The 11,519-nt window shown below is 44.6% G+C and overlaps 2 protein-coding genes across 5 annotated transcripts; both read left to right on the forward strand.

Moving 5' to 3' along the window:
- Window positions 1–1,579: 1,579 nt before the first annotated feature.
- Window positions 1,580–8,763, forward strand: atp6v1c1b (ATPase H+ transporting V1 subunit C1b). Its single transcript, XM_061821395.1, has 13 exons — window positions 1,580–1,794; window positions 2,369–2,551; window positions 3,274–3,341; window positions 3,694–3,779; window positions 3,859–3,953; window positions 4,204–4,295; window positions 4,694–4,792; window positions 5,089–5,157; window positions 5,245–5,337; window positions 5,972–6,065; window positions 6,130–6,227; window positions 7,229–7,352; window positions 7,791–8,763. Exons 2-13 carry the CDS (start codon window positions 2,420–2,422, stop codon window positions 7,887–7,889), a joined length of 1,149 nt encoding a protein of 382 aa, XP_061677379.1. The 5' UTR covers window positions 1,580–1,794; window positions 2,369–2,419; the 3' UTR covers window positions 7,890–8,763.
- Window positions 8,764–8,920: 157 nt separating this feature from the next.
- On the forward strand, window positions 8,921–11,519 carry si:ch211-215i13.3 (brain and acute leukemia cytoplasmic protein). Of its 4 annotated transcripts, none has more exons than XM_061821400.1 (3): window positions 8,921–9,310; window positions 9,857–10,020; window positions 10,517–11,519. In XM_061821400.1, the coding sequence occupies exons 1-3, from the start codon at window positions 9,181–9,183 to the stop codon at window positions 10,598–10,600; spliced, it is 378 nt and encodes a 125-aa protein (XP_061677384.1). In that variant the 5' UTR covers window positions 8,921–9,180; the 3' UTR covers window positions 10,601–11,519. The 4 variants fall into 4 exon arrangements, with proteins under 4 accessions (XP_061677384.1, XP_061677380.1, XP_061677392.1 ...); XM_061821396.1 differs by having other exon boundaries at window positions 10,546–11,519; XM_061821408.1 differs by having other exon boundaries at window positions 8,923–9,310; window positions 9,857–10,008; window positions 10,517–11,517.

Below are 11,519 nucleotides of genomic sequence, written 5' to 3' on the forward strand. Positions count from 1 at the left end.
GTGTTCGGTCTTTAATGAGCATCAGACTCAAGTGGTCGGACGAACCAGTAGCTAACCTGAGCAGCGGATTTCAGTGCTTTGGCTAACTTGTAGCGGCTAACATACGTAGTTGTCTTCAGTCGCCGGCTTTGGTGTGAAACGTTCATCTGTTTCATCCCGTAGGGCAGAAACGCACTCACAGGATATTTTCCCCATTTCACGCTGGTCACGCATCTGGTTTAGGGTCATTTAATTGCAATATTTCAGTGTTGGAAAAGGGAAAAGATTGGTTCTGCTTCATTTTGTTCCATTAAGCGTGTCGTCGGTCACGAGCTCGGATTCGGAAGGCCAGCGGGGGACAAGACAAGACAACAGTTTTTTAGGCATCTGCCCTTTGAGCACTCTTTGTTTGCAGATTGCACGACTTCAGCAGGCGGAAAAACCACAGCCGAATGATATACGGTACGGTATGTGACTGGTTTGGTCTTGTACTGATTTAAAAAAAAAAATAAAAATCATCTTAGCCCGGGGAAAAGGAAATAAACAAAGCGGTGTGAATAATGAGTCCAGCTCGGTCACCTAATCGATTATGCAGCGTCGTAAGGATGATATCTATATGCAGTATCTGGATCAGATTGAGTCGGGAGGACATCCACAAGGTCACGAGGGAAGTCTTAATTATGCCCAAATTATTGTTTTTTTTCCCTTAAAATTTCGATGTTCAGCCATCCATTTTCTGAGCCGCTTATCCTCACAAGCGTCACGAAAGTGTTGGAGCCCATCCCAGCTATCTTCGGTCACTTGCAACTGTGAGGATTAATGTTATTATTTTGCTCGTTTTTATTGGGACACTTTTTTTTATCATCAATATCCTATTAAAATGTATTATTTTCTATTTGTAGTTCATATTTAACTGTTGGGAAAGTACTTGGGATGATCAACCAAAAAACTGACATTTAATGACTGTTGAAAATAATGATAACAGTAATAAGTTCCTTAGCATGCTATAATTCGGTATTTAAATCATAGACTCATAATAATGTTATTTTAATCGATTTAATTTTCAAAGAGACTTTTTTTTGGTCCTTGAAGGCAGCATCTTCTCCATCGATGCAAAGAAAAATAATGCTTTTAAAGAAAAGATTTCCTTGCGCATGAATCACAGATGACCCATTCACAATTTCCGCACTTAAAAGGGTTTTATTTGGTCTTGGACTTTTTTGTTGTTGTTGTGTTTTGATAGCAGATTTCAAGTTAACGAAGCTTTTTCGGTCACTGGTGGCAACATGACTGGAGGGTCATGTGTTGCAATGCTTCAATTTCACCAAGGGCGTCACTGTTGAGTCAAAATCGCTTTGGAGTCAAAACAAACGCATTATGCGTGATGCGTTTAATCATCCGAAAATAGAAACCCCGCTTTACATTCATTTACAGTGCTCCGCCGAGAATACAACAAATAACGATTTAATACGTACGATAAATTGTGGTATGTACAATGTAATATATATACATTAACTAATACGTTTTAAACACTCCTTCTTTTTCCTTTTAAAAAAAAGTTTTTAATTTCACGAAGCCGTTTCGGACAATGAAGGCGGCGCGGTGATGTTCAGCATCCCGGTGCGCATGCGCACACCCCATCCGCCAATCAGCTGACTTGAGAAAGATGCTAGCAAGGCTGAATTGAAGGACCGCCGCGTCTAAACGCCACAATTATTACCAATAATAATACTTTTCTGTGATGTGAATGGGAATCTGCGACCTTTTGACTGAATCGCACCGAGACATCACACGGTGAAGCCTTTTCACGTTTCGGTAAGCACCGCGACGAAGCCATTTACTGGTGTCGTGACACGGCTAAATGCTAACTGCAGCTAGCACGCTAGTCAAATATTTAGTTGCGTATGTTTCAGTGTACAACCGTGTACGTGTTTGAAGTTTTTTTTTTTTTTTAAATAGTAAATTTGTCGAGATCATGTTTTGTAGCTTCTCTTTTGCGTATGACGGTCATATGACAGGTCTGACGTCATCAGCATGCTGCAGAGGTGAGCGAGAGAAATAAAAATGGAAGCGAAAAGAGGAACAAGTCTTGAGGATTTCAAATGACTCACATGAGGACAGATCATTGGATACATTTACACCAGCTATTTTCATCCCATAATGACAATAAACCTTCCTTTGCACATTTTATCAAGCACATTTTTAAAAAATTACATTGTGGTAGTATTTTGCAGTGTTTTGGCTCAGACTGACAACTGTTGTTACTAAAATTGTGGCCAGTGAGTAAATGTCTTGTATCTTTTTATATATGTATGTTAAAAAAAAATGTAGTACACCGTAGAATTGATGTATTTTTGCATCTTTTTCACACTGTTATTCTGTCCTACAGTACTCCTCCCAGTTTTAGTTGAAGCATCCCAGCCGCCTGAGAGCAGCAGCCATGACGGAGTTCTGGTTGATTTCGGCGCCGGGTGAGAAGACGTGTCAACAGACGTGGGACAAGCTGATGGTGGCCACCACGCGCGCCAACAACCTCTCCGCTAACACCAAGTTCAACATCCCTGACCTCAAGGTGATCAGACAGGGAGTACCGTTATTTCCGGCCTACAGAGCGCGCCTGATTGTAAGCCTCGCCCGGTACATTTGGAAAGGAAATACCATTTGGTACACGCACAAGCCGCACGGGTGTAAAAGCCGCAAGTGCCCACATTGAAATCCGAGGTATTTACAAAGAAAGACGGTACACAGAAAGAGTTTTCAAAGTTTTAATACCTTAGCTTAGCTTAACAGAGCAACAACACGGTAGCACAGCACTAACAGGGCCGGTTAAAAAAAACAAAAACATACCTAAATCACTTGACACATGACAGTAACACAGCAGCAATGCGTTAATGCTAGCGCGGTGCTAACAGGGCCGCTTTAAAAAATAAAACATGCCGGTAAAAATCACTGAGACACAGCAGCAAGACGCTAGCGCAGTGTTAACAGGGCCAGTTAAAAAAAAAACATACCGGTAAAAGTCACTTCCTCGGCACATCTATTCCACCATCCAATCTTACCTTTTCTGCTCGATTGCCCCCCTGGCGGCCGTTGGAAAAAACTGCACAAATTAGCCGCATCACCGCATACACCGCAGGGTTGAAAGCGTGTGAAAAAAGCAGGGTTGAAAGCGTGTGAAAAAAGCCGCATATTATAGGCCGGAAATTACGGTAATAGCGCTACTGACGGTATGAGCTGCGCGCAACCGAGGTGGCATCTGTAAAGCTGAAGTACTTATTTTGCCGTGGGCGACAGGTGGGCACGCTGGACGTCCTGGTGGGTCTGTCGGACGAGCTGGCCAAGCTGGACACGTTTGTGGAAAGGTGACCAAAAAAACTGAGCGTTATCATCAGAATGAAGGGACATTGCTATATCTAATATTGTGATCAGATGTTGTCAAAATGAATTTATTCAAAAAAAACAAATTCCATTAGATTTTTATTAATGTAAAATTATTTTAAATCACAAATGATAGCTGTCAATGTATTTGGACTTTTCAGATTATTTTTTTTTTATATATGAAAAGCAGATTTTTGATACATAATTGGCCATTGACCCTGATACAGTAGGATTCGGCATCAATGTAAATAATATGAACAAATAATATTTTAAACATTTGGGACGGTATATTGGTGATTTTGAGAAGGTTCAAAATGTCTTTTTTGGTGAATTTAGCGTGGTGAAGAAAGTGGCTCAGTACATGGCCGACGTCCTGGAGGACAGCCGGGACAAAGTTCAGGAGAACCTGCTGGCCAACGGACGTAAGACACCGAAAACACGTCCGCGGTTCTCCTCCTCCTCCAAAACCTGTGCCGATGAAGTCAGGTTGTCTCTGCGCAGTGGACCTGGTCACTTACATCACCCGGTTCCAGTGGGACATGGCCAAGTATCCCATCAAGCAGTCGCTGAAGAACATCTCCGAGATCATCTCCAAGGTGGGTCGGAGGAGAACTCGGACCGGTGGCGCCGCTTCCCCGACGAGCTTTTTCCACACGCGAGCCGTCATCTGGATAGCGCTGTTCCAACCCTCTTAAGCAAGGAATATTCGAACATGTAAACTGCTTATAACAATACTAAGGCATATATTCTTTATCCTCTGCGAAGAGCAACAAAACTGATTTAGTTGTACAGTAAATAAAGTGACAAGATGGGTCACGGAACCGGTTTGTCCTCCGTGCCCCTCAGCAAGCGACGCAGATCGACAACGACCTGAAGGCCCGGGCGTCGGCGTACAACAACCTGAAGGGGAACCTGCAGAACCTGGAGCGGAAGAACGCGTGAGTTCATTTGTCCACATCAGGGGTGTCAAACTCATTTTTGTCGCCGGGCCGCATTGTACCTGCGGTTTCCCTCACAGGGCCCGTTATGGCTGTGAAACGATAAAAATCTTCGACCGCCTCGTCATATTTACACGTGAAATTTATTAACTGGTTTTGGAATCAGAAATCAAGTGGAATGGGTTTTTCCAACTATTGTTATGACGTTATCATTTATGGTACGACTATTTGAAATTTGGGTACAGATTTGAACCAAAAAAAAAAAATCACAGAAGTTGATGCACATGATTTCCCTCCGCGGGCCACATAAAATGATGCGGCGGGCCGGATCTGGCCCCCCGGGCCTCGAGTTTGACACCAGCCATTGACGCGATCTGCGCGCTCGCGTCGCCCCCTAGGGGGAGCTTGCTGACCAGGAGCCTGGCCGACATCGTGAAGAAAGACGACTTCGTGCTGGACTCGGAGTACCTGGTCACCATGCTGGTGGTTGTTCCCAAGTAAGTGAACATTTCCGGACTGGCAACCAAGCCTTGACTTAAGAACTGAATCCGTTTCGTTAAATCAGAACACTCAACTGGAAATTTTCATCCATTGGGAAAAATGGAAATGCCAAAATAAAAATGTTTGCGCCGTATTCTAATTTGAGCTGTAATAATAATAATAATAATAGTACCGTCATTTCCTGCCTCCAAGCCGCGACTTTTTTCACACGCTGCGGTGATGCGGCGCTAGCGTTAGCATGGAGCTAGCGTTAAAAAGCTGCTGAAACGAGCTAGAATTTTTTTTTTGTCAGGACGAGCTTCGTGGACTGGCAGAAGACGTACGAAACCCTGGCGGAGATGGTGGTGCCGCGTTCCACAAAGTAAACGCTTCTACGCCTTCCGGGCGGCGCCGAGGCGTCAGACGTCCGCGCTAGCTTCCAGCGCTAACCAGCCCGTCGTGCCCGCAGGTTGCTGTTCGAGGACAACGACAGCGGCCTGTTCAGCGTCACGCTCTTCCGGAAGGCCGTGGACGACTTCAAGCACAAGGCCAGGGAGAACAAGTGAGCTCCTCTTCGACGTTCGCAAAGTCAAAGCTGGAAGCTTCCCGTCCGAATAAACAGCAATTTACAGGGACTATAAAAAGTGTACACACCCTTGTTCCATTGGGGGGGGGGACCCAAAATAATCATTTCAAGACAGTAGAGTGACCAGCAACGGATATTACAAAAATATTTTGGACTGAGAAAGTAACAATGAACAAAGAAAATGTGGTTGCAAAAGTGTCCACACCCTCTTGAAATTGGTAATGTGTTCAGCGCTAACCACATTTCCAAGCGTGCTAAATAAATGGGAGTCAGCACACAGCTGCCACCAATGAAGGTGCCTGTGGTTAACCTGGAGTAAAGTTCTGATGTTCTAGAAGGCTTTTCCTGACATTTTTATCATCACGTTTAATAGCACAAAGTTGGGTCCACCGGGGAACTTCCACAGCACTCACGATTTAAAGGTATCAGCCAGGAGAAGGTTCTAGAGTATTTCCTTAGGCCTAAGTGGTGGCAGCATTGTGCTTTTGGTCTTTTGTCAGTGTGGAGGGAGTCGTCGACAGTTTCCGTTAAATTATCCTTAATAAATGTATGTAAATAATGCATGTTAGCAAACGAGTGGCGAAGTTATATGACCGCGTGTTGTGTTCAGGTTCACCGTGCGTGACTTCCAGTACAACGAAGAGGAGATGAAGGCCGACAAGGAGGAGATGACGCGCTTGTCCACCGACAAGAAGAAGCAGTTTGTATGTTGCCCGCACTTGCGCGCCCACGCCGGGCCTCGCGGTTTACCCGTTCCTGGGTTTTTAGGGCCCTCTGGTGCGGTGGCTCAAAGTCAACTTCAGCGAGGCCTTCATCGCGTGGATCCACATCAAAGCGCTGCGTGTTTTCGTGGAGTCGGTCCTCAGGTGAGAGAATGGAAGTCGGGCCAGGAATGCAGAAGTGATGAGTGGAAAGAGACGGGAGAGGAGGCAGCGACATTGCAGCAGGAGCAAAAGTGCAATACGGACACGGGAATGACTAAATTGCTCATAACGTAAATAAGTTGGTCCCGTCTAGTGACAGAAACGAATGCCAGCGGTAGTGACAATAGTGAGGATTACGTGTAGCGAAAGACTATAGACAGATGTAGTGGAAAGTATTAAAAATTAAAAATTAGCAGTGGGGGGGGGGGGCACAAACATCTTTGAGTTTGATTAGTATTCTTGTTTTCTACATATGAATGTAAAAATATAGGAATATTTAAAAATCTGAAAGAACGAGTTAGTAATATGTACATATATCTGGTGACGTATGTATGGAAATTTAATTAATATTTAACATTTTTAAATAAAATGTTTAAAATGTACTGACTTTAATTGATGTATTTTTTTCAACATAAGTAATGACTTACAATTGTAACGTCTCCATATTTCAAAAAATGAATAATAATAGATGGATATAGATATAATCATAGAATAATAAAAAAATAAAAATTGTATCTATCTCTATATATATATATATTAATTATATATTACATCATATATATATGTGTGTGTGTGTGTATATATCATATTTAACTGAATTGGTCTCATTGAGATTAAAAACCCTTTTTTAAAAAGAGAACTGCCCTCCATTGACCATACTTTTTTTCATTTTTCAAAATAAAATGCATAATAACTATTTTAAATGATTATTTATATAATTTCTATTTGGAAGAGGGAAAAAAATGCAGATTTTTAAAATGTTGGAAAAAAAATTGGTCACGACTTAAATAGAACGTTGTTATTTATAATTACAGACATGTACAGATATTTAATATATTATAATACCAATGCGGTGGAAAAAAAAGCAGCGGCATTAGTTGGTTGGGCAGCACTTTGCGTGCGATGGAGTGCCGGAACACTCTAAATGTTTTTGTCGCGCACAGGTACGGTCTTCCGGTGAACTTCCAGGCCATGCTGCTGCAGCCCAACAAGAAGAACATGAAGAAGCTGCGGGAGGTGCTGTACGACCTGTACAAGCACCTGGACAGCAGCGCCGCCATCATCGACGTGAGCGAAAAACCGCAAACTAGCACGCCGGCCACCTCCGCACGTGTTCGACAAAGCCCTCATCTATAAGCGCACACGCTCTGTCGTCGCCGTGGCGACGAGACGAAAACACATGCACGCGGTTAGCGCGTCAGCTAGCATCACCGAGCTGATATTGAAGTTTGCGAGCTTTCAATATGGCGGAAGCTTCATTTTATTTTTATTAAAAGTGTTTCAGTTCGCTTTGAAAAGATGAATTCCAAAAGAAATTGTCCCTGCCACCACTTTCATCGATTTGATAGTAAATTAAATTGGATGACGCGCGAAACGTGTTTTGGATCCATGCCTGAAATTGAACAGGAAGTCAGCCATTTTGGCTCAAAGCAGCCATTTTGGGTGACGATAAGGCTTTCATTTTTTTCTTCTTCGTCTTCTTTTTTTTTTTTTTGTCCCCCACAGGCCTCCATGGACATCCCCGGCCTGAACCTGAGCCAGCAGGAGTACTACCCGTACGTCTACTACAAGATAGACTGCAACCTGCTCGACTTCAAAGTCTAGCGGCGGCGGAGGCGTCACGGTCGCGACGGGTTTTACATTCGCCCGTTTCCCGTGCTCACCTTTGTCTAACTTGCGTTGAAAAGTCAAGAGGGATCAATAAAAAAATCAATATTATGAAATAGTGGCTGTAAAACCTTCCAGATTTACCCTCTCGCCGTCCAAAGACGTTCCATTTTTATCATCGCTTCATCGGGTATCGTCACGGCGGTACAAAAAAAACGGAGACGTTTGTGATAAATATAGTATTTATTTTAAGCCTCTGAAGAGTCTGTGAATATTTTTTTTTGACAGTGACGTGTGTCTTTAGCGTGTTTGTTTCCAGTTAGGTGTTGATCATTCCCCCCCCCCCCGGTTGAAGAAGCAATACGTTTGCTGTCTGCGCGCTCCCCGTCAACTTCTCTACATTCGATCGGTCGTCGGACTTTTTGCGTGGACGCTGTCATGTCGCTCTTACGTGAGTCGCGTAAACATATTTCAAAAGAGAATTCAAATAAATGTGAACGTAAGACTCATGTGAAAGACTGGTCGCTTTATTTCACCTTTGAGCAACCTGAAAAAAAAATACATCTTAGCAACTGGAATAATTGCATTTGTATTTATAATTTGTTTTTGTTAGTAACCATCAAAGGAAATGTGTACGTATGTTTTTTTTTTTGTTTGTTTGTTAGATTTTTAATCTTATGAGAGGAAATTTTTTTAATGTATTACCTATAAATTGGGACCAGGATGTCATTGTAGGGTGTGCCTAATATTTTATTTTTATAGTACGGACCTAAGTGACCTAAGCAGGATCATTTTACGGCGTGTCATAATTTGTACATAATAAATGACAGGGTGTGCACTTCATAGCTGTCACCAAGCGTTGCTGTCATGCCAATTGACATGAAAATGATTGCATATCTAAAAATATGAACAGGACGTTCTCCTGATTTTGAATCTAACCCAAATCATTTTTCTGTGTTAAAATTTGAGTTCGCCACGTGTACCTAATGTTTTGTCCCGTGAGCGCTTGACAACGGTCATGACGACATTGATGGCTTGCGCTCCCAGCCAATCAGCGCCGTCGGCTCGACTCGGCCACGCCCCCTCTCGCTCCGATGACGCACGGCGTGTGGTCACGCGGGTCAGCTGATGTGAACCGAGAGGACCACCACACCGCCGGACCACCAGAACCGCAAGCTCACCGCGGACGACGGCGTCCGCGCTGGAGGTCATGAAGCACGGCGGCCGGGCGGGGATGAGCGACAGGACGTGAGGGGCCCCCGCGCCGCGCTCGGCACACCTGTGGCGGATGATGGGCTGCGGGGGGAGCAGGGCGGACGCGATCATCGAGCCGAGGTACCACGAGAGCTGGACCAGGGAGACCGAGTCGACGTGGCTCACCAACACCGACGTGGAGGCTCCTCTGCCGGTCGGCAACGGTAAGAAACGCCGCCCCACCCCCGGACTTTTGTTGTTGTTGTTGCTGTTGTGTTTTGTTTCGGTCTGTTACGTGCACGCGATACGTTCATCCTGAGTGGGAAGCCTCGGTGTGGACCGGAAGGTCCGTGGGCCTTCGGTCCCTGTTTATCATTTTTAGACATGTTCACCCATTTTTTTTTTGTTTTTGTTTGTTTTGTTTTTAATAACGTTCATAGTTCAAGTGTGGCGAGTAGGTGTGTGAGGCAGGCAAGCAGTGGAAAAAAAAAAAAAAGCAAGAGCTCGACTATTTCACCTCATAAAATGTTGTTCTTCTTCTTCATTTTTGCATAATTGTCCACCAATCAACTTGTTGATGATTCATGGTAGTTTTGCAAGTGTGGCAAGTCGGTTATGAGCGTGAGATTTTTTGATTTTTGATTTTTGCTGTTATTAGACTGCTAAGAGACCATTTCCGAGTAGAGCGAGCGGCGATCCGTGCAAGCCGGGCGAACGGCGGAAGAATCGCTTCCGTTGACGCTCAAAAGGCCGTGAATTGTCGTCGCCAGGTAAAGCGTTTGAGGGAGGCTTGCGTGAGAAGAGGATGGTGACCACGGGCACGCAGTGCGGCAAGCAGACGCTCGCCGCCGCCGCCGCCGGCGCCGCCGGCTCCGGCTCCGGCTGCAACCACCATCGGAGGCCCAGACGCTCCTTCAGTGACGTAAGCCTGACGGTACCACATTCATTTCATGAAAATATGAATCAATTATTGGATAGCAAATTCAATTATCCAACCATCCATTTCCTGAGCCACTTATCCTCACGAGGGATGCGGGAGCTGGTGCCTATCCCAGCTATCTTCGATTTATATTTAATATGAAAACATTTAAAAAAAAGATATTAGGAGATGTCATGTTAAAAAGATGTTACGGATACTGAATGTCGTCTACATAGTTTTAGCATGACGCTATATGAGGCCGTAATGCAAGCATGTACAGATTGAGCAGAAGGGGTCCTGAGATTGACCCCTGGGGTGCACCTCGGGTCAGAGCTATTTGGTCTTTGAGACGCTGTTGTCAATTTCGACAAAGTTATGCCTGTCCTCTTGAGATATGATTTGAACCAGTTTCGAGCATTAGCAGATTATTAAAAAAAAAAAAAAACATCACAAGCCATGGACATTATGTCTGCATTTCCTTTATGTAAAAATGATTTTTTTTTTTTTTTAGCTGAACTCGCTTTTCCGTCCACCTTGCAGCAAGCCGGTCGCGACCCCAAGCAGAAGACGACGACCAAGGAGGCGGGCGCCTTGAGCAAGGACGCGCAGTCCGTCGGCGGCGGCGACAACGAGGCCGCCAAAGCGCGCGACGAGAGGTGAACGCCACCCAACGGAGCGGATGCCGTAGACGGGCCAGCCCCTCCCCGCCCCCTCGGTCGATGGGCGCGGAGATCGCCGAGAACGCTTCAACGCACCGCGCCGAAGAGCTCGGGATGCTGCATCTTTTTGCCCCCCGCCCCGGCCCCTCCACGCATGCCAAAGCAAATCCGGCGGTCAGGGAGCGCCGCGCCACACCGCTTGCGACCGGCTTCACTTCATTTCTGTGCACACGTGGTTGGTTCCCCTTTTCAGAGTGCGTGAGGTGACTCCCTTGTTGTTTTTCAAGAGAAACCAGAAGTGCTGTTTTGTAGAGAGTCTCTGCAAGATGTACAAATATGCCCGCATGTGCCTACACTTCATACGGACGAGCCCCATTGTTGACGATATTGTGTGGGTGTTTTGACACTTTTTCTTGTTGTTCGGAGTCTTGTGTTACTCACGTGTACAGAGCACCAGATTAAAAAAAAAAATAATAATAATTTGCACGAAAAATGGTTTATTTGCACAAAATACTAACTGGCACACACAAAACGCGACCAAAAACAGAAACAATGCTAATTATCGCACACAAAATACTCATTTGTTTGCATGAAATTGTGCAAACAAATATTGAAACTAATACCCGATAAAAAGCAAATTTGCACAGGAATTGGAGGATTTGCGACACAAATTAATTTGTATTTTTTTTTCAAGTTACGTCTGGGGTTGTGTTCTTATCTGCATGTCCAAAAATGGAGGGGAAAAAAAAAAGATACATGTGCCAATAAACAACCGGTGTATTCGAATGACATGCAATGTGCTAGATGGCCGCCGGAGAGCGCTGTTGACACGGGAGTGCTCCTTTGACGAGCAAT

This window comes from Syngnathoides biaculeatus, chromosome 1 (genome assembly GCF_019802595.1).
Source record: "Syngnathoides biaculeatus isolate LvHL_M chromosome 1, ASM1980259v1, whole genome shotgun sequence".
NCBI classification, from domain to species: Eukaryota; Metazoa; Chordata; class Actinopteri; order Syngnathiformes; family Syngnathidae; genus Syngnathoides; species Syngnathoides biaculeatus.